Source organism: Bos grunniens, chromosome 25 (assembly GCF_055505025.1).
Source record: "Bos grunniens cultivar Pamir isolate PY7600 chromosome 25, Bosgru_T2T1.0, whole genome shotgun sequence".
Classification (NCBI taxonomy): domain Eukaryota; kingdom Metazoa; phylum Chordata; class Mammalia; order Artiodactyla; family Bovidae; genus Bos; species Bos grunniens.
The window spans coordinates 32,237,584-32,259,369 of record NC_141189.1 but is presented as its reverse complement, the minus strand read 5'-3'; the positions used below and the strand labels follow the sequence as shown (position 1 = coordinate 32,259,369).

Here is a 21,786-nt window from a genome sequence, read left to right as displayed (position 1 = left end):
GACGTGGTTAACTCTGTTTTATGCCGTTTCAAAAAATGACCAGTTTTCCAAAGCAGCTGCACCATTTCATATTGCTATTTGCAATGCATCCCAATTTCTTCATATCCCTCTTGTCTTTTAGGGTCAAGTGGTGTATCTTGTTGTGGTTTTGATTAGCATTTTCCTGATGACTAATGATGATCATCTTTTCAAGTGCTTGTTGGTCATCTGTGTATCTCTTTTGGGCTAATGTCCATTCTGATCCTTTGCTCATCTTAAAAATTGGATTGCCTTTTTATTTTTGAATTATAGGTTTATGGTCTTAAATACACCTTCCCATAGAACCTAGTTTCTATGGGAAGGTAAACAAATCCATTATGCTAAACCCTGACATTAAATGTAGTATACTCACTTTAAACAGTCTAAAAGGACAACGGAGTGAGAAACTGTGTGTTTCAAAAGCTTTCATGATTTAAAAACCTGGAGAACCACCTAAACTCATTCTTTTAGTTGTCCTACTCATCAATGATGTGATCTTTGAAAGCATGCCTCACTTTGCCCTTTCTGTACTAGTGACTACATCACTTACTAGAGACATACAGTTCAGTCGCTCAGTCGTGTCTGACTCTGTGACTCCATGAATCACAGCACGCCAGGCCTCCCTGTCCATCACCAACTCCTGGAGTTCACTCACACTCACGTCCATCGAGTCAGTGATGCCATCCAGCAATCTCATCCTCTGTCGTCCCCTTTTCCTTCCACCCCCAATCCCTCCCAGCATCAGAGTCTTTTCCAATGAGTCAACTCTTTGCATGAGGTGGCCAAAGTACTGGAGTTTCAGCTTTAGCATCATTCCTTCCAAAGAAATCCCAGGGCTGACCTCCTTCAGAATGGACTGGTTGGATCTCCTTGCAGTCCAAGGGACTCTCAAGAGTCTTCTCCAACACCACAGTTCAAAAGCATCAATTCTTCGGCACTCAGCCTTCTTCACAGTCCAACTCTCACAGCCATACATGACCACAGGAAAAACCATAGCCTTGACTAGCCAGACCTTTGTTGGCGAAGTAACGTCTCTGCTTTTGAATTTGCTATCTAGGTTGGACGTAACTTTCCTTCCAAGGAGTGTCTTTTAATTTCATGGCTGCAGTCACCAACGTACACTCCAGTTCAAATTCAGTGGAAGTACCTGCAAAGTCAATTTACTGCCTCAGATATGTTTGACGATGACCTGAAGTTTTAGTCTTTTCTCCTGAGCTTCCTCCCCTAGGAAAGTAAGTCTATGTAGGGTGAGGAGTAATCTGGAGGAATAAGGAAAGGCTATGGGAAATAAGTATTTTCTCGCCTCCAATGTGCAGGATTGGATCCAGGGCTTCTCTAACTGATGATAGTTAATTTCCCTCAACAAATTCATGCTAATTTGGTGATCTGGAACCTTGGGCCATGGAATCAATTATTTTATTTCTGATTCAAGGGTCTTTTCCAAGATCCATCTCGGCATGGGGGCCATGAAACTGGAGTTGGTCACCAGTTCCATGGCTGATTCGCATTTAAGTCCACCAGTGGCCTGCAGACAAGCTCTGGATACGTCTGCACAAATTACTGTAATGGAGCTGTCAAGTGAACAAATGGTTGAAAGCAGATGAAGTCAAGAATTATCTCATAGGCTTTATTCAAGTAAAACACCGACAAGATCTGGAATGCCAACAGTATATCGTGAAACAAATGTGACACTTTAATAATAAAAAACACAACCACGAAGAAGCACTATACTTTCCCTCTATTACATTAGCAAATACACAGAAGAACAACAAAATAAATGGACCTACTTCCAACCACTGGTTCTCATACACCCATGAATATTTATCAGAATTACTTGCGGAGGTATTAAAAAATATACTGAAGTCCAGGTAGGCCTCACTCTGAGGTTGCAGCAGGGGTCAGAGTCAGAACCCAGGTATTTTTTTTTACAAGCTCTTCGGATAGCTGAGTTTCCTGCTGGTTGAGTCTCTGATTTTAGGTTGACTGGGGTACTTTGGGTTTTTTGGGTCGCTGTGTCAGGGTACGGGGGGCTTTTTTCACAGAGCTACTAGCAGTGGTGAAGAACTTGGCCTCTGGCTTTTTGGGAGTCTGTCTTGGGTCTTTTTTCCCCAGGGAAGAGTTTCTTTCTTTCTCCACCTCTTCTTTGACTCTGGCCTTCTTCCCTGGGCCTCTCCCTGGGGTCTTGGGCTCCGCAGCTATTGGGGTCTCCAGGGCTGGGGAGGCCTTTCTCTTCTTCCCACGAGCTGTGTTGGGACCAGGACTCTTTTTCAGAGACTTCTTTCCTATTGCAGCTTTTTGTATCTAAGAAAAAGAAAAAGGGGAGTGAATATGGGCCAGACTACTAACAATGTAACCAAAAGAGCTTCTGTTCTTAAAATTTAGAGAACCCCTAAAAGGCACACTGCAGCACAAATTGTAAGGAACGGCTTTTCCTTCTGCCTTGCAAACGTTTTGAAAGACAGCTAGCTGCATTTCATTATTAATGACTGTAGAAAAGGACCCTAGCATTTTCTTGGTGCAATCAGTGGAAAACCATCTTTTCCTATGGCTGGGGCTAAGGGCTCCGGGAAGCACACGTTGGGAGCACAGCAGGGAGACCTGTGACCTCATCCTGACTTTTCTTCACCCCCAGGAGTAAATTCCCTATATGTGTGTTAGGGCAGTGGGTTACCCTGCTGAAAACCAGGTTGGTTGGCTGGTTATCCAGTTAAAACCAACTGTGGGGCGTGTTAGAAAAAAGTGGGGACTGTACTCCAGGCTGGGACGCCTGGATTTTCCAAACACCCTAGATGATCTGAGGACAACATTCCAGCAATGGATTGTGTCCCACACAGAGAGACAATATAGACAAAACCACCAAAAGGACTTTGTTTCTGACAATATAAAACAACAGACGGAAATTTTGAAAAACATTAAAAATATGATGAAACTTTCGTATCTTTCCCCAAATTTCCTAGGTGGTTCAAAAGGCACACACACTTCTACACTCTTTTCCAACCATGCTGCACAGCTTATGGGATCTTAGTTCCCTGACCAGGGATCAAACCCGGGACCATGGCAGTGAAAGCGCCGAGTCCAACCACTGGACCTCCAGGGAACTGCTGACACTTGAATACTCTTGAATCGTATAACCCCGGCAGCGATGCTTTCCCCTCCAGCATATCACCTTCCAGTCACGTTAAAACAAATACAGCTTACTTCTAGAAACAATTATACTGCTTACAGTAAACATACTAATCATCAACATTAATTTCAAGTGTATTAAAAAAATCTCAATAGCACTGTGGGGATACTTTAAAAGGAATATTTTCACTAACAGAGGAAAATTATAATTCTGTTCAAAGAATTTCAACAGAATTTGAAGGATTTTAAGGATTACTGTTACGAAAATATACCTAATAGGTAAAATGCAGTGACAGCCATGGGACAACCCTGACGGGCTATGCCCAGAGAGGCTGTGAGTCTCCCAGACGTATGGCGAGGGCCACCCTCCAATCTCTTAAAAAGGACCCACTGCTCCCTTCTGACTCTGAGGTCTCTCCCCAATAGCTGGATGGATACTCTGAATGAAAACATTAACAAAGCACCCCAAAATAAAACTCAGTTCCTTTAAACTACCTCCTCTGAAACCCATGAAGTCAGAATTCTGTTAAGAGCCACGCAGGGCCGAGTGTTTACAAAGGTGTTAGAGGCAGGACCCAGCACCCAAGTTTCCCCTCAGGTAAGTTTTCTGAGATCAATTATGTGGTGACTGAGGACTCACCTTCGCAAACGGAATCTGCTCTTCAAAACCACAGGCAACATGGTTGAATTATTAGCATTATTAATATGGCTGAGTCTCCCTTGATTCCAAGGTACATGAAGAAAGCCTTGGCTGACTACAGGTCACTCCAATATTTAAAGAGGGGGGCAGACTCAGTCAGAGGTTCTTGGGGCTCACCCTGGTATTTTTCATCCCTTGCTTCACAAATTTCTACAAGAGCTGCCTCCCAGGTGTAGCACTCCCCGTCCCTCAGCAGTGCCTGCCGGCACACGTGGGCCCCAGAACCCATCCACAACGGGAACCAATATTAATGAAAATACCTTGGTGCTTCCTGCAGCTGGAGTTTCCTTCAATGGCACCAGCAATGGGATTTCATCTTCAGAATCATCTTGTGCTTTAGGAAGGGCGCTCACCCCACCGGTTTCCTCCTGGGGTGCAGGGTCCTGGGTTGGAACGCCCCCAGTTTTGGGGGCCACTGCATCGGTTGTTGGGGCAGGTTTGGCCTTTGCAGCCTGCTTCAGAAGCTTCTTTTCTTTCTTCTCCTGCTGTCTTTTAAGAGCTCTTTCTGTCTTCTTCCGGCTTTTCTTTGATACCTCCAAAAAGAACCAAGTGTAATTTTAAAGGTCGAATCTTCTTAGCATGTGTAGTCAGGTCTTTCGTCAGCTCCTGAAAGGGCCTAGACCTGCACAAGATCCAAGCAAACGAGCCCCACTGCCACCACTTGAAACCCAACTCCACAGCTAAAGATGCATTTTATGTGGTGAATTCTATCCAGAACCTGGGTATGTGAAGCGTGTGGTCACCGGCTGTGTGGAAGTCAACTTCGTCTATAGGTCGAGTTATGAATAATTCGGAACTGTACAGTATGTGTTGTGAAACAGCTGGTCTTCCATACACGCAGGGTTCCATATCTACAGACTCAACCAGATGTGAATCAAAAATATTCGGGGGCGGGATCCCCAAAGTTCAAAACAGCAAAACTTAAATTTACTGCACTCTGGCAACTCTTTACATAGCGTTCACACTGCGTTCAGTATTATAACCTAAAGATGATTTAAAGAATACAGGAGGATGTGTGTAGCTTACCTTATATACTGGACATTGCTGTTCAGGCATGTAAACAAACAAACCAAAAAACCACTCACTGGACACATGGATGAACAGGGCTGGAGAAAGACTGAATCAACTAGGAGACTGGTCCAACCAATAACAAAAGGGTCCACTTTCTCTCCTGCCACTTTTCACAACAGTACCAGCAGTACTTAAAACCCACACACCAGAAGCAAGAGGCATGTCAGCCTCAAGCAGTCTTACATTTTGCCCACAAAAAACCAAGTACTCGACAGCCTAGATTTTGGGTTTCCTCTTCCTCTCAGCCTCTCCTGCAGGTTCTTCTGAACCTCTGTTCTCTCTTCTTGGGCTGTGCTTATAGACATGATGAAGCCTGTCCAGGATATGAACTTCTACTAACCTTTTTCAACAGGTCTCGTGTGCGCAGTCCCTTGGCTTCACCCTGACTGCTGACAAAGGAAGAGAAGACAGGCAGGGAAACCGACCGCTCAGTCTTCACGAACAAGAGCTTCACGCTCTCCCACTTCTAAAACAGAGAGAAGAGCAACATCACCAGTGCGGGTTTTGCTTCTTTAATATGAAGGACTGACTGCGAGACATCTGCAAGACCGTACCTCTGGCAGTTTCTGCGAGAGACTTTTCGCAACAGCAACGACATTTTCAACGATGTGCTGAATCGGCATCCCCGTGTGACCGATGCGGATAGTGCTGGAAAAGCATCCGACACAGAGATGTGAAAATGTAACTTGCTTCTCAAAATAAAGCATAGGCTGGTACATGACAAACAGAAGTACACAACTCAAACTTTTTTTTTAGGGTAGAAACTCTAAGATCTTCAGGTCCTCCATTTATTTTAAGAGAAAATGATCATCTTTCCTGTTCTAGAAGAAACACCTTCCTCCTGAAATATCAAGAGGTGATTAGCCACTGCTCTCTGGTGACCTAGATGGGAGGGAAATCCAGGAGGGAAGGAGTACGTGTATATGTATGGCTGATTCGCTTCACTGTATAGCAGAAACTAGCACAACTTTGTGAAGTAACTATAGCCCTGCCATCAAAATAAGAAGTGACTGAGGAGCTGGCACATAATTGTGTGAGGTTGGGAGGGTCAGTGGGGAGGGCCACAGGAAATTCTACCTGCATTCTAGAGAACACAGGTCCCCGAGCCAGCCCTCAAGCTTTGCTGAGGGTGATAACCCCCGATGGCTGCTCTGGAAAGGACCCACTCCCAGGAGGACCGCTTGTTATTTTTATAGCCCCACTGCCCTGACGCAGCATCAGCTGCTCGTGGAATAGCATATTCTGGCCGAGAGCAAAACTATCTCCTCAGCTGAAGCAGAGGGCACCCACGGGCCAGTGGAGAGTCCAGAAGCACCCACAGCTCAGCCACCAGGTCCCCTGGTCCTGCCAGCTCCCACTCTCCCTGCCAGGGGAGCTGACAGGCAGGCTGGCTGTTGGTGGGTATCTGCAGAATGAGGGTGACACGGGCTGGTGATCCCACCTCTCTCAAACCAAAGAAGGGGCTCGCCCATCCTGTGTGCCCACTGGCACCGACCTGTAACCACACCCTGAACCAGGCCTCTGACCCTCAAGCTAACTGATTGCCAAAGACCACTGCTTTTATGTCAGCCTATATATATATATATATATATATATATATATATATAGTGGGGGATCCAGCCTGCCCATCAACTCTACTCAGCTGCTTAACTCACCCAAGTAGGAGGGTTCCCACCTGCAGGCAGAAGATGACACCAGAGTCCATCGGTCTCCCCAGCCATGCCCTGCTCTAACTCGCCCGGAGACACTGCTGAGGGCTGGCCTCCCTGGTGAGCCTGTTTTGTTATGGATGTGACTACTGGGTCCACATGGGTTTCTGGGGTATCTCTGGGTGGAAAGGCTCTACAGCCCTGCCCTACTGGCAGCCGCTCATCCCTACACCACAGATGTCCCAGTCATCAGATTACGTGTTTTATGAAATGATGTTGAATTATGTTCCTCCACACAACTCAAACTTAACCATCCCTTCAAGCACTCAAACTCAACCTGCTTCTCAGTCTAATTAAAAAAAAGAAAAAGGCTGAGCTGCTCTGTCCACCTGAAGGCTGGGATGCAGTCACTGTCCTAAAAGGTCTTTGGTGGGTGTGGGGATTCCACCCAGCTCAGCATTCCAGCAAAGAGAAGCTCCATGAGACCATGCCGAGATATAAGATGGGCTGGTAAAACAGGGGAGATACAGAACTCACTTCTCAAGAAGTTAAAGCAAGACTGAAGTGGGCCTTGACTTTAAAGGACAAATGATGCTGGTCAACACAGAAGCCCAGAACTACTAACATTCCCTAAGCATCAGTCTTATTCTCCTGTTTTCCTGAACATCTGGAGGTGCCCTATCCAATACAGTAAAAGTCAGCAAACATGCCTTTTTAAATTCAGCTAAAAACAAGTGAAGTTGGAAATTCGGTTCTTCAGCTGCAGCAGCCACATCACGAGCTCAGCACCCATGCGTGGCTCATTCTCCTGTGAGACTGCACAGCCACAGACAGTCTCCAGCACTGGGGAAAGTTCTAGGGGGCAGCACTGTTCTAGAGAACTGCATACTTCTAAGGAATGAATTTTAGTTTATCTGAAGAATCTGATTTCATTAACACCATCTTATAAATGTTTATACAGCCATTGCTGTTGTTCAGTCATTGAGTCGTGTTCGACTCTGCAACCCCAATAAAACCATTACTAAAGACAAAATTAAACAGAGGCACACATTCACGCCTTTTACCTACCTGCAAGAGCCGCTCTTAGAGATGTTTAAGACAGTTCCCCCAATGCAGTCGTTGATCTCTCTAGATAAAGTCTTGGACTGAAGGTTTACAGATACTGGAACCCTAGAACAACACAATGGCTCTTTACTGCAGCACATAACAGCCATAAACATCACGTTACTCAAGTCCGGTCAGTGCTGAGAAACTTACTTCTTTCTGTTGTAGAAATGCCTCCCCAGATGTGAGGGCAAGAGCCGCCTGATTCTGGCATCTGTAATGAAGAAGTCAAAACTACCCAAGAGGCGGAGCTTGGCTTCATAGGCTTTATATTCCTTTTTTAAAGTTCGGAAGGGGATAATCTAGAAAATTTAAGAAAATGTAAAAACATGAATATACAAAATAGAAACAGACTCAGTGACACAGCAAACAAACTTATGGTTACCAAAGGGGAGAGGGGAGGGGAGGGACAAATTAGGAATTCGGGATCAACAGATACAAAACGATATTGTAAACCAACTATACTTCGATAAAAAAGAAAAAGGAGAAAGCAAGCAGAGGGGAAAAAAGAGAAAGTATAAAAACACAAAAAAACTAAGAACCTGGAGAAGAAAAAGAAACACAGGGACAATTTGTGTTTAGATTCTAAAATGCCCTGGAGTCACAGCTGCGTGGACATGAATGTGTCCAAAACAGCACAGGCACTAGACTGACCGCTGGGGACACACAGGAATGAGCGGGACCCTCGGCTAAAGACACTGTACCACCAACCACAGAAACGGCGAGCAGCGCTGAGCCAGAGGCAAACCCAGGACACCCCGAAGGAGAAAGGAGCAATTTAACAGAGCAACCTTCTGTAAAATCTTCAAGACAGAAACATCACTGATGCTCATGTAGAGATCTTAGGCCAACCAACCTCAACAGATCATTCGTTACAAGCTGGAGGGAATATGCCCTACCCAAAGCCAATGGGTAAATTAAGTTAAAAATTAAATTCCCAGGAGAGGAACATGTACTAGGTAATGTATTACTTGTCACTTCAACTGCAATCTCTTTCTTGGGGGGGTCAGGCGCAGGGGAGGGCCAAAAGGCATGAGGGACCTTAGTCTCCTGACCAGGGCTCAAACCCAGGCCCCAGCAGTGGAAGCACAGGATCTCAACCCCCGGACCGCCAGGGAAGGCCCTCCTATCACTTCAACTGAACCCAGACTTTAGTCGCCTTGAAAATATTAACCTGCTCCCTACCTGAGAAATGGTTTTGATCCCATGGTTGTTTAGAAGCTTCTTATAATAACGTTCTGTCTGTTCAGAGCTTAAATTTGGTTCATCTTTGGTAAATAAACAAACGTCTGCTAAATCTGATCGAATACCATGAGGCAAAGACCTGCAAAATACATGAGACAGACCAAGGAATAAAGCATTATAACTGATCATATATATGTTTATATCCCACAGAATACACAATAAATCCAATCATTTCAATAAACTTTATCCATGGTTTTTAAACAAACAAGCTACTGAGCACAGCACACACGTACGCACAGTTTTCAATGGTACAGAAAAGTTAAGATTCAAATACTAAATCACCACAAATATCCACAGACCGAAATACCATTAACATTTGGGACGCAATTAAGAGTTAAAATATATCAAGGACTCTCAAAATAGTACAAATGTAACTATTATTTGGCCACAACACACATGGCATTTTAATTCCTTCCAGGGTTCAAACCTATGCCTCCTGCATTGGAAGGTGGAATCCTACCCACTGGCCCGCTAGGGAGGCCTGATCATTATATATTTACTGTATATACACATGTACTATGAAGCACGAGAATAATCCAGTTTCATCAGGGCAGTTCTGGTTCAGAACGCTACCTTGCAGAAACCTCTGGGCTCCATAATCATAACTCTTAAGAGCTGAAACAGAAAAGAGAGCAAACCCACAGGCCCCAGCAAACATGCATTATGCTGAGTCTCAAAAAGGGCAAAAAAGGCTTAGCTCGGGCGCTAGGTCTGTGTGTCCTGAGGAAACATTTCCTTAGTTTAAGAGGAGAGCAAGCCACAGCAGCAGGGCTTGGACAATGAGACGGCAAGTGGCAGAAATCACCAAGAGGTGAGCGGTTGGGAAAATAACCTGGATAATGTGAGGGCCACAGTGTGGAATAAACAAAGAGCACGCCCGGATATGCGAAGCAGGAACTAAAGCAACATGGCAAGGGCTGCTCATGGCCATGAGTTAAGAGAGTCTGAGGGTTACAGGGGTCTTCCCAGTTTGTGATCATTCTTTAAAAAAAAAATTGTTTTTAGATGTCTTCAATGACTTTATTACAACGTTTCTGTTTTTCGTCTTTGGCCAACAGGCATGAGGGATCCCAGCTCCCCAATCAGGGATCGAACTTGCACCCCCCAGCATTAGAAGGTGAAGCCCTAACCATTGGACATCTGGGGATAACATCTCCAATCGCAGTTATTCGTAACCCCTATCCTCCACTCTTATGGGGGAAAGAAAAGCTACCCCGCATCTTGCTTTCTATAACAGAGCAGCTAGCTTTGGAAATGAAGGATTCCACAGAGAGACAGGTTACCAGACAGAATATAGGACACCCAGTTAAACCTGAATCATTTTTTAAGTATAATTATGTCCCCATGCTACATGAGACCTACTTACACTAATAAAAAAATTCCCCCGTATTTTTATTTGCTAAGTCTGGCATCTTTGACCTAAGAGTTCTAGCAATAAGAATGTGTAATCTTCATGGGTTTCTTTTCTGTAAGGAATTCACTGTCAAATTTTTAATAGTCTCTGTATATAGGAATGAGTTTAGCACCTCAGTAACTTTAACTTGGAACTAGTTGGACATGGAAAGATAACAGATTCTATGAAAATATGAAAGCTGTTTCATTTATTCTAACTTTTGTCCTCTCAAAAACCAGGTTTTCAGATTCAACAGAACCGAATCTGGCTTTGGTCAAATCATCCACCAATCATTCAGAAAACTGATGGAATTTTTAGAAAATTTAAGCATGTCTAAATCCGATGGTTTTCAGATCAGATATTTTGAGTTTACAAAGTTTCCACCAAAAACTAAGTTGACAGCTGTTAAAGTTCCATGAAACAGCCAAGCAGTTAAGACCAGCAAAAGTAGAAAACAAGAACTTACAATCTGACCCTCAGTTCTTTACTTGGAATTTTCCATAATACCACCATTAAAAAGAAATTTTCATTCTCATTCAGAAGTAATCCATTTGCGTTTTTCCTGGATCTGGAATGTGCCAACAGAGCCTCCACTGCCTTCTTAACCTGCAAAGTGGAGATACACAAGTGAGTCAAATTTCAATTCAATTTAGCAAAATTCAAAATCTAGCCCCTCCCCAGAATTCGCCCCTGCTCAATTTCTATTTTCACAGGTAATCTCCACAACCATACTCATCAAGATTGTGTAATTTGTAAACAGAGGAATGCAGCCACCGGAAGTCCAGCGGTTAAGACTCTTGAGTTTCCACTGCAGGAGGCACAGGTCCCCACAAGGCCAAAACAAAACACTAAGTGGGAGCACGCTTCCCCCGCACTCAACAATGAAGGCAGCAAACCCCATAAAAGCACAGTACATCTGCGTCTCACACTTGCTGAGTGCCTATCATGCACCAGGCCCCCCCGGCCCCCTTGTTTTGTTTGCATCACCTTCTCTGATCCTGGAGAGCAGAGCCCATTTTTAAATCTGAGGAAGTTACCAAGGATCAAGCAACTTGGCCAAACTGCAGGAGTATGTGTATACATACAGCTTATTCATCTTGCTGTACAGCAGGAACTAATACAACATTGTAAAGCAACTATACTCCAATAAAGATTAACAAAAAATAAAGCTTTCTAATTTGCAGCTTTATTTCTAACAAAGCCTAATCAGAATGTTAAAGGGAAAAGCAGTCCATCCTAAAGGAAATCAGTCCTGAATATTCATTGGAAGGACTGATGCTGAAGCTGAAACTCCAATACTTTGGCCACCTGATGCCAAGAACTGACTCACTAGAAAAGACCCCGATGCTGGAAAAGATCGAAGGCAGGAGAAGGGGACGACAGAGGATGAGATGGCTGGATGGTATCACCGACTCAATGGACATGACTGAGTAAACTCTGGGAGTTGGCAATGGACAGGAAGGCCTGGTGTGCTGTGCTTCATGGGGTCGCAAAGAGTTGGACACCACTGAGCGACTGAACTGAAAGGGAAAACTTGGAAGGACCTTAAAAAAGCATTCCTTTAAGAATACCCAGAAGGAGCCAAACCAGTCGTGTGGTTTTCAAGGTATAATTTGGGCCTGTTTTAGAGACATTCCCTTTTCTCTTGCCCCACTGTACTGCTGTTATAAGGTGATTCCTTTTGTGTTCTGATACCTACTCATCTTGTGAAAAACTTAAAACATTTAAGCAATGTTAAACTTGGAGAAGGGGGCAGCAGAGGATGAGACAGTTGGATAGCATCACTGACTCAGTGGACATAAACTCCAGGACATAGTGAAGGACAGAGGAGCCTGGCATGCTCTGGTTGGACACGACTTAGTGATAGAACAACAAAAACTCTGTGAGGCAGTTCAAAATGGAGTCACAGGGGCCAGCATGAACTTCCGTATCAATTGTTTTAAAACATCTGCTAGCAGTTTCCCTGGTGGTCCAGTGGCTAAGACTCTGTGCTTCCAATTCAGGGGCCTGGGTTCCAACCCTGGTCAGGGAGCTAGATCCACATGCAGCAACCAAGAGTTTCCACATGAGGCCACTAAGGCCCAGATCTGTCAAATAAATATTTTTTAAAAACCTGCTGTAACACTGAAAGTGTCTCAGAGTGATAAACTGAGAGTGTTACTTTAGATGAGAAATTTGATGGGCAATGTGTGTGGGACAGAAGGAGCAACTGATAGAACCATAACCCACTCCCCTGCAGTAACTGTGTGTGCTAAGTCTCTTTAGTGGTGTCTGACTCTTTGGAACCCCATGGACCCACCAGGCTCCTCTGTCCATGGGATTCTCCAGGAAAGAACACTGGAGTGGGTTGCTATTTCCTTCTCCAGGGGATCTTCCCCACCCAGAGATCAAACCCTGTGTCTCTTATGTCTCCTGCACTGGCAGGTGGGTTCTTTACCACCACTCCTCAAAAAGGGACCCTGGAGCCGAGAGGCGTGATGTCTCCTCGCTGGACAACGAGTCTCCATGCTGCTGAGAGCTGGTGCAGACGGATACTGCCGGAGGCCTTGTTTCAGTAGGAGCCTGCTGCCCTCGGGCTTGTTAAGAGACCAGCTGCCAGACTGCTGCTTGTGCTGCGACGCCTCCTCCCAGGACTTCTCCTTGGAGGCTACTCTGTGTTCTGCGCTAATCATTTGCAATCAACTAAGAGATTTATCGGAGAAGGCAATGGCAACCCACTCCAGTACTGGAAAATCCCATGGACCGAGGAGCCTGGTAGGCTGCAGTCCATGGGGTCGCTGAGGGTCAGACACGACTGAGCGACTTACTTTCACTTTTCACTTTCATGCATTGGAGAAGGAAATGGCAACCCACTCCAGTGTTCTTGTCTGGAGAATCCCAGGGACGGGGGAGCCTGGTGGCCTGACGTCTATGGGGTCACACAGAGCTGGACACGACTGAAGTGACTTAGCAGTAGCAAGAGATTTATGAATTATCAGAAACAAAAGCAAAAAAGGCAAACGGCAGGGCAGCAGAACCAGGTGGGCCTCACTCCAGGGCCCCAAGGTATATCTGAAATCCAATTCAGGATCAGGGACTCGCCTGGCGGTCCGGCGATTAGGACTCTGAGCTCACACTGCAGATGGCACGGGTTTCATCCCTAGTCTGGGAACTAGAACCCCGAAAACCGCGCGGAGCGGCCATTAAAAAAAAAAAATCAACTCAAGAGAGCCAGGCCGCAGGGCTGGAGGAGGCGGGCATCTAGCCGGCTGTTTAAGGCAGCGGGAGAGCGGAGGACACCGCGAACGAGCGACCCTAAGCCCAGAAGGCGTCCGCACCGGCGCGGAGCCCGCTCTCGGAATCCGCGACTCACAAGGCCTCGGCCGCCCCGCTTCCGAACTCCCCGCCCGGGGGCCACTCACCTGCTCTTCGTCCAGCTGCTCCGGGCCGGGCGGGGTCTCTGGAGTCGAAGCTGAAGTCTCGGGTGAGGTCGACGGCGGGTTAGAAGCCGAAGCCTCCATGTCGCCCTCACCGCGTGGAGACTCGCGTGCCGACCTGGGAACTCGCTCTCCGTGCGCACGCGCGGACACACGCCCGTAGCCGGAAGCTGGGAGGCGGGAACCGGACGCTCGCGTCACTTCCGGGAGCGCGGGGTCGAACGCTTCGGCGTCGCGGCGTCAGAGATTGGCGGGCTCGAGCAAACTGAGGTAGGTTCTCCCTTTGGGATCTGAGTCGCTACGATGAGGGGCATAGATGCCTCTCAAGTTTCTTCAGCTCCCGGTGTCTGTGAGGCGCGGGGAGCTGCGTGGCAACGCCTGGCTCTCACTCTTCCACGAAAGCGGGCGAGCGCCCTGAAGCGGAAAAAGAGGCCGGTCCGCCCACCCGGTGGGGCCACCCTTTCTGGGTGGACCCCGACTTTGGAGCAGGAGGCGTTGGGCGTGGGGAATCTGGCCCCATCACCTACCTGCCGGGTGACCTGGGGCGAACCCCCGCCGCTCCCCAGCCACAGGCCTTTCCCCGCCGGCTGGTGACGGTTCCGTGCACGGGAAACACCGGGCGAGTCGTTAAGCGGTGTGGGGCCCGAACGGTGAGCCGGGGCCGATCTCCTGAGCTTCGAGTTTCACAGAGGCGGGAGGTAAGAGCAAGTGCAGCTAACGGTGCAGACTGGAGAACGGGAGAAGGCCCCTCTCCCTCCCCGCGGCCCTACAGGTGACCACTGGTTACCTGTTTCTCCTGGAGCTTTCCAGGGATGTTCTACGTATGTTTGCTGCTGCTGCTAAGTCGCTTCAGTCGTCAGAGACGGCAGCCCACCAGGCTCCCCCGTCCCTGGGATTCTCCAGGCAAGAACACTGGAGTGGGTTGCCATTTCCTTCTCCGTCTACGTATATTTAGGAAACTTATACTTTTTTCTCTTTATGGATGGTTGGGCTTCAATTTAGTTTTTTTTTTTTTTTTTTAAGACAAGTAGTAGGCTCTATGCCCATCGTTCTGTACGTTGCCCGTTTCTCTTAAGGTATCTTAGAGGTTGTCTAAGTCAGTACTTAAGTCTTTGCCTCTTTGTTTGTTTGTTTTTACAGCCATATGGCCTTTGACCACGGAGGTAAACCAGAGGTTTTTTTAGGAGCTTTTTGATGGATATTCAGGATGGCTCGTTTTGCAAAGAGCTATAGATACATGTGTATGTATGGCTGAGTCCATCTGCTGTCCACCTGAAACTGTCACACATTGTTAATTGGCTATGCTCCCAATACAAAATAAAAAGTTTAATTAAAAAGATTAAGTACAAACTACTGTACATAAAATAGATAAGCAGCAAAGAATTACTGATAAAGAAATTAGCTGAATCGCTGTGTTGTACACCTGAAACTAACACTGTATTGTAAGTCAAATATGTTTCTTAAAAAGCTATGAAATTTTGAAAGGATGGGAGTGGGATGCTTTCCATGTCAGTTGCTTTCAAGGAAATGCTCCTTCCTTATTGCCAAAGCTGAAAAAAGGGGAGTTCTGCTGATCTCTAATACTGACTTTGTCTTTAAAAAAAAAATTATTGAAATACAGTTAATTTTACAGTATTATGTCTCGTTTTGTCTTTAACCAAAAACTTGTAGGAAAAATGTTCTAAACCTTCGGCACCAATTCCCACTTGCCTGTTTTAGAATCTGGAATTCTAAATGGAATTCCAGATTGATCTGCTAGCAGATTGGAATTCATTTTAACATGATAATGAGCTGTTACTTTAGGCTGCATGTACTGTGTCTCCTAGTATTCTGAAAAGAACATTGGGGCTGCCACATGTTGTGTCACCTGAATTCAAGTCCAGAGCCAGACTTCCAGGCCAAGGAAACAGTGTGAATTCAGGCAAAAGAGGATGGTGGTGTTTGGATGTAGTAAGTGGCTGGAGTAGGGATGTGCAGAGGGGAGAAGGAGGAGATGAGGCTAGAGTGGGTAGGTTAAGGAATTTATTATCAAGCTGAAGTTTTATATTTTGGAGAAACCATACGGATACAAGGTTTTTGAACTGGTCTCAGGAAGAAGAGAAGGCAATGGCACCCTACTCTTGCCTGGAAAATCCCATGGACGGAGGTGCCTAGAAGGCTGCAGTCCATGGGGTCGCTGAGGGTCAGACACGACTGAGCGACTTCACTTTCACTTTTCACTTTAATGCATTGGAGAAGGAAATGGCAACCCACTCCAGTGTTCTTGCCTGGAGAATCCCAGGGACGGGGGAGCCTGATGGGCTGCCGTCTATGGGGTCGCACAGAGTCGGACACGACTGAAGTGACTTAGCAGCAGTAGCAGCAGCAGGGAAGAAGAGGAATTAGTAATGAATTAGACTTTAGGAAGGTTGATCTTTCTGTGGTATTGTAGTGGTTAAAAGAGTCACATGCCTACAAATTGACTGAAGCCTTAAGTGATGGAGTTTCATTCCCCTGTGGCTTGAGTAAGGGCCCGACTTAGTGATTTGCTTTTAGTAAATAGAATAGAGCAGAAGTGAGGGGATGTCACTTTGAAATTAGGTTATAAAAAGACTATAGGTTCAACCTTAAGTGTTCTTTTCCCCTCCCTCTTTCTGTTGTTCAAATTACTTGCTCTGGGTGAAGCTTTGAGAAGACTACTCAGGCAACCTAGTGAGACTTTACTGGTGGTCCCATGGTTAAGACTCCAAGCTTCCACTGCAGGGAGAACTAAGATCCCACAGGCTGCACAGCAAGGCTGAAAAGAAAAAAGGAAACTGGAAATACATGAGATTGCCACAAGCAGTAGCAGAGAGTCAGAATAGAGGTATGGAGAAACCCTGTTAGGAGACAGGAGAAAAAAGAGCCTATAAAATCGAGAAATTGTTGAGGATGTAAAAGAAAACCAAGAGGGTGCTTAGAAATGGGGAAGTGAGGATGTGTTAATACCATAAATACTGAAGAACTTCTGAAAAGCCATTTGTTGGGCAGTTAAGTCATGGTGACCTTATAGAAAACAATTTCAGTGAAAGGATAATGAGAGATATGAGTGAGAGAGGAAAAGGAACATTGGTATATTTTAAACTTTTATTTACCATTAAGGCAGATGAAAGTGAAAGTGAAGTCGCTCAGTCGTGTCCGACTCTTTGCGACCCCCAGGACTGTAGCCTAACAGGCTCCTCTGTCCATGTGGTTTTCCAGGCAAGAATACTGGAGTGGGTTGCCATTTCCTTCTTCAGGAGATCTTCCCGACTCAGGAATTGAACCCAGGTCTCCCTCATTGTAGGTAGATGCTTTACCATCTGAACCACCAGGGAAGCCCAGGCTAAGGCAGATGAAGTAAGTGAAATTATTTTCGTGTCCCAGGGAATTCTTTATATTGCCAGTTCTCCTTACTATCAATGATAACATATATAATAGCACTTGCTTATCTACCTCTCTGTCTTCCCTGATGACTCAGTCGTAGAGTCTGCCTGCAGTGCAGGAGACACGGGTTCAATCCTTGGGTCAGGAGGATCCCCTGGAGAAGGAAATGGCAACCCACTCCAGTACTCTTGCCTGGCAAATCCTATGGACAGAGGAGCGTGGCGGGCTACAGTCCATGGGGTCACAAAGAGTTGGACATGATTATATATTTAAATATAGATTTATGTAGATATAAATGCTATGTTAACCTCTAAAGCATCTGTTGAATTACTAGTTAGCATTTTTTATTTCTCCAGATTGAACATCTGTGGTCTTATCCTATTCACTTTCAATAGGTGGCAGCTCATGTATGTGCTTACTACCAGGGAGTTTACAACTTAACAGGGCAATAGGGCAAAGTAAGACCTATGAGGCAGGATGTGATCAATGCTGTAATTTTTATAAGCTGCCGCATGAACTCAGATTACTTACAAACTGAAAGAATAGCAATGGTAAGAAGCATTCTTCTCTAAATTTAGTGTTTTCACCCTTGTGTGATAGTGACTGTTGATTAGTTTGTTTCCTCTATGCACTAGATTGAGTCCTTTGAGACCAGAACTGGGGTTCAAGTTTACTTGGTACACACAAGGTCTGCGTGGCACGTGGTGAGTGGACACTGAATCTGTGAATCCCTTCTTACCTTCTGAAGGCTTTACTCTTTTAATTTTCTCCTCCTCCATTGTCTTCATTTCCCTTTTCTCCAGTAGCTGGCTTTGTGCTTCATGTATGTTCTTAAGAAATAGTGCCGTGCTATTTTTTTCCCCTACCTTGTTTTGTCTTTGTAGTCAAGTGCTATAAAGCGCTTTCAGCTTTCTCCTCTTTCATTTCAATCACACTATTACTATTCCCTCTAAAGTCATCAATGACCTTTTAATTCAAATAATTTTTTAAAAAATCCTCATTCTTTTTGCTCTGTTGTATTTGAAACCATTCTCATGTTCAGTGAAATTTCTCAAGGAATTTTATCCCTTTCTAAATATCCATGCCTGCTATTTATTAAGACCTAAATTAGCCATTAGTGAGCACTAGTTTTAAATGTGAATTGTACTTCATTTGTTTCCGTATAGATGTAGTTGCCACAGTATGTTATTTAACTTTGGGATTTATGCTGGAAAATATTTTACTCTTGTCAATTAGTCTTTTAAGAGAACTAACCTGAATAATCCACATTATTCTATAAAGTTTCACTCAATACCTGAGGGTAAATATTTCATTCATAAATTAAGTAACTTAAATTTTTCTTAAACTGCAGTCAATTTTACCTCTTCTTTTTAAAACTTTTTAAACTCAAGATATTGTTGAACACACACAAGATTAATACTCTGTAAACTTTATCCAGACTCCACCTACTTAATTACATTATTTATGCCCATCTATCCTTTATCCAATTTTAAATGAATTAAATATAATTGCCAGCCAAAATGAAAATTGTACTTGTAAAGGAATAATAAAAGGAGTTCTATTAGTGGAAATGGAGTTAAAGGAATAGTAATAAGTATCTTGAACCATATATGCAAATTGCTTTTTAAAAATTAATACATTAACATCTTGGGGAAGAAATCAAAGTCATTAGCATGTACATTTCTAATGGGACAATTACTAAGTTTTGTAGTATTTCTTTTCTAGTAAGCATATATTAAGTAAGAGTCAGTCAACATTTTGAGTATCTAGGTCTCACTGAATACTATTGTTTTCCTGAAGGTACTAAAAGGTTTCCCTTTATTTTTGAAATTTTTTTAGTAGTTGCAAATCTGCCTGCTTATTAACAAAATGGCATCAACTGTATGCAAAGTAGTATTTAATCGTATAAAGGATTTAATAAATCATAGTGCAACTACCTGCAAAGAATGTATGAAGATGTTGCTGGATGGTAAACAAAGTTTAATAACAAATTTAATAATGGAGCTCAAATTCTAGTTACTTGAAAATAAATATTTGCTAGAATCAACTAGTAAATCTAGACAGCCCTGCAGAGTTAAGATAATTATTAGTATAAATGGCAAAACAAGCCATATAGTTAAATATCCATGTCTGAGTTATCTAAAAGCAATTTTTAAAGTGTTCTGTCAGTGTCCTCAAGATCCATCCTGGTATTGAAATCTGCTAGGAAATATTGATCTAGGCATGAGGGGAAACAGTATTGCTAACAGTATAGACTGTTACATAAGGGAAATAGGAAGAATATGGTCTTTTTGGTCAGAAAGATTTGAGTCTGGATCCTAACTCAGTAATATAGTAGTTATTTAGCTTTGGACAAGTCAGCTAATCTCCCAAGCCTCTTTTTTTTTTTTTTTTAAATATGTAAGAGGAAACTAGTTCTGCACTGGAATTGTTAAGAGAATTGAATGAGATAACGTATATATGTACATAGTACCTGGCACATACTGTAATAGGACAGGCTTAGCCCTTTGCTGAAAATAATCATTATTAAAAGGATTGGAAAGTGGAATGTGCATCTTAGGGTCTGAAAGAGGGGAGGCAGTGTGCCTGAACTCAAGGAGGGAAGAAGAGGTTGTTAAGTCAAGAAATTACTAGATTCTGATTAAAAAAAAAAAATTAGGAAATGAAGGCCCTAGTGAATGAGAAGCAGGAAAACAGTGAAACCAGATAAAATTTCAGTAGGGAAACTATTAACCTGTTTGCTATTCCTGTTTAGCTCTCTCCTTGTATCTGTGTACAGCTGTGTGGGTGCCTTGAGCACCCCATTTAACTCTGTCTCACAAAGGACACCAACGCCTCCTTGTACACCATTTAGGAAGACAACTTTTTAATCCTATCAGCCTTATATTCCCTGAGAAATGTCATCAAGACTATTCTCAGAAGTGATTTCTAGGCTTAAAAAAGTGTGTGGGGGGGTGCTTTCAGCACCATTGATCATCTTTTATTATTGAAGATAAGCAGCTGACAACTTCTTGGAGGACTGTGTTCATTTAACCACAACAGTATGTAACTGGTAAATGTTATTGATAGTCAAAGTGCATCTTTACTTAAATTAGGAAGGTTTTCAATAGCCTCAATATTTGGGCTTCCCTGATAGCTCAGTTGGTAGAGTCCACCTGCAATGCAGGAGACCCCGGTTCAATTCCTGGGTTGGGAAGATATCCTGGAGAAGAGAAAAGCTACCCACTCCAGTATTCTTGCCTGGAGAATTCCAGTCCATGGGGTTGCAAAGACTTGGACAGGACTGAGTGACTTTCACTTTCAATAGCCTCTGTGAAGTATTATGATAGGTCAATAAGTGATCAATAAAAGAACTTCTAAAAGTTATTCATACATGTAATTTAGTAAAATCTACCAAAAAAGAAAACAAGGACTTAGCCTTGAGATTTAAAGAGTTAATCAGCAGAGGTACAAGTCAGATGAACTTGGCTCTAACAACATGAAAGTCTGATAGGGACAATCTAGTATTTTTTCTCTTAGTATTTATTTATTTGGCTGCACGGAGTCTTAGTTTTCTGCATGGGTTCTAGTTCCCCGACCAGGGATCAAACCCAGGCCCCCTGCATTGGGTGCTGAGTCTTAGCCACTGGGCCACCAGGGAAGTCCTGGGACAATCCAGTGTTATAACTGACAGGGCACATCAAAGGGAACAGAGTGCAGCAGGCACTCAAGACTGATAGATCGGGAGGGAAGCTCAAGTTATTTCACCACCTTTAAGGAATACTAAGTGGTCTGTGTGTGGTAACAGCTTTATAAAAGCAGATAAAGGAAGGAGATGTGAAGCTTTCCTCTCTGGCTTATTTACTCATTTGCATTTCTAATGATAATTCAAACAAATTACCCAGCAGTAAAGAGAATAAACTAGTGATAAGACAGGTGAGTTAATTAATCTCTGAACACCCCTGGAAAAAAGACATCTGGGTGCATAATATGATTCCATTTACCTGGAATTCAAAAACAGGCAAAACTAATCTATGGCAGAGTAGTGATTGCCTTGGCAGGAGTAAGGGATGGCTTGGAAAGAGGCAGAAAGAAACTTTCTGTAGTGATGAAAATGTTCTATATGTTGATGGGGATGTTAACATAATTGTATATACCAGGTTAATTCATTGTTAAACTTGAGATCTGTGCAGTTCTCTGTATGCAAGTTTTATCTTAATTAAAAAAATTCTTTGTGTACACATTCTGTCTGCCTGACCTTCTTTATAAATAGTAATTACTCTTCAGAATCTAATCTTTCAAAATTTCTTTCTTTTATTCTAAAACTAAGTGTATTTGCCAGGAAAATAGCAAAGATGGCAATGGAGATAGTTTTTGTTTGAAGTGTAACAATTTGTGTGATTTATTAGCAAAGTTTTTTAGGAAGACTGTACTGCTCAATTCAGAGGGGTGAAGTCTCAACCTAGACAGTCACAAACAAGAGTGCAAAACAATTTCAACATGTTTCTTTCATTATGTCCCCTCTAGCTAAACTATTGTTCGGGTAGAAATTATCAGTAGCCTCGCTCTTCACTAAACTCATAGAACTTTTGGTGAAAATGCCTTAGAATGCAAATTAGGCTCATATAAATCATAAAATTACAATTTCTTTTACTGCTTATTCTTGTTTATTTCACTTTAAAGACTAATGTTGAGTTTAGAGGA

The 21,786-nt window shown here is 43.7% G+C and overlaps 2 protein-coding genes across 2 annotated transcripts in view; one reads left to right on the top strand and one right to left on the bottom strand.

Annotated features, from left to right (window-relative positions):
- Window positions 1-1,624: 1,624 nt before the first annotated feature.
- Window positions 1,625-13,862, bottom strand: RSL1D1 (ribosomal L1 domain containing 1). The gene is made up of 9 exons (XM_086375723.1): window positions 13,705-13,862; window positions 10,770-10,909; window positions 8,851-8,989; window positions 7,819-7,967; window positions 7,630-7,731; window positions 5,467-5,560; window positions 5,253-5,378; window positions 4,102-4,374; window positions 1,625-2,319 (listed from the first exon to the last, which is right to left on the bottom strand). Exons 1-9 carry the CDS (start codon window positions 13,801-13,803, stop codon window positions 1,993-1,995), a joined length of 1,449 nt encoding a protein of 482 aa, XP_086231849.1. The 5' UTR covers window positions 13,804-13,862; the 3' UTR covers window positions 1,625-1,992.
- Window positions 13,863-14,022: 160 nt separating this feature from the next.
- The window catches only part of LOC147345396 (uncharacterized), a 124,864-nt gene continuing 117,100 nt past the window's right edge, over window positions 14,023-21,786 (top strand). The window contains exons 1-3 of the mRNA XM_086375600.1: window positions 14,023-14,068; window positions 14,122-14,417; window positions 17,739-17,807. Coding sequence (XP_086231726.1) covers window positions 14,023-14,068; window positions 14,122-14,417; window positions 17,739-17,807 — 411 coding nt within the window. The remainder of the gene's footprint in view (window positions 14,069-14,121; window positions 14,418-17,738; window positions 17,808-21,786) is intronic.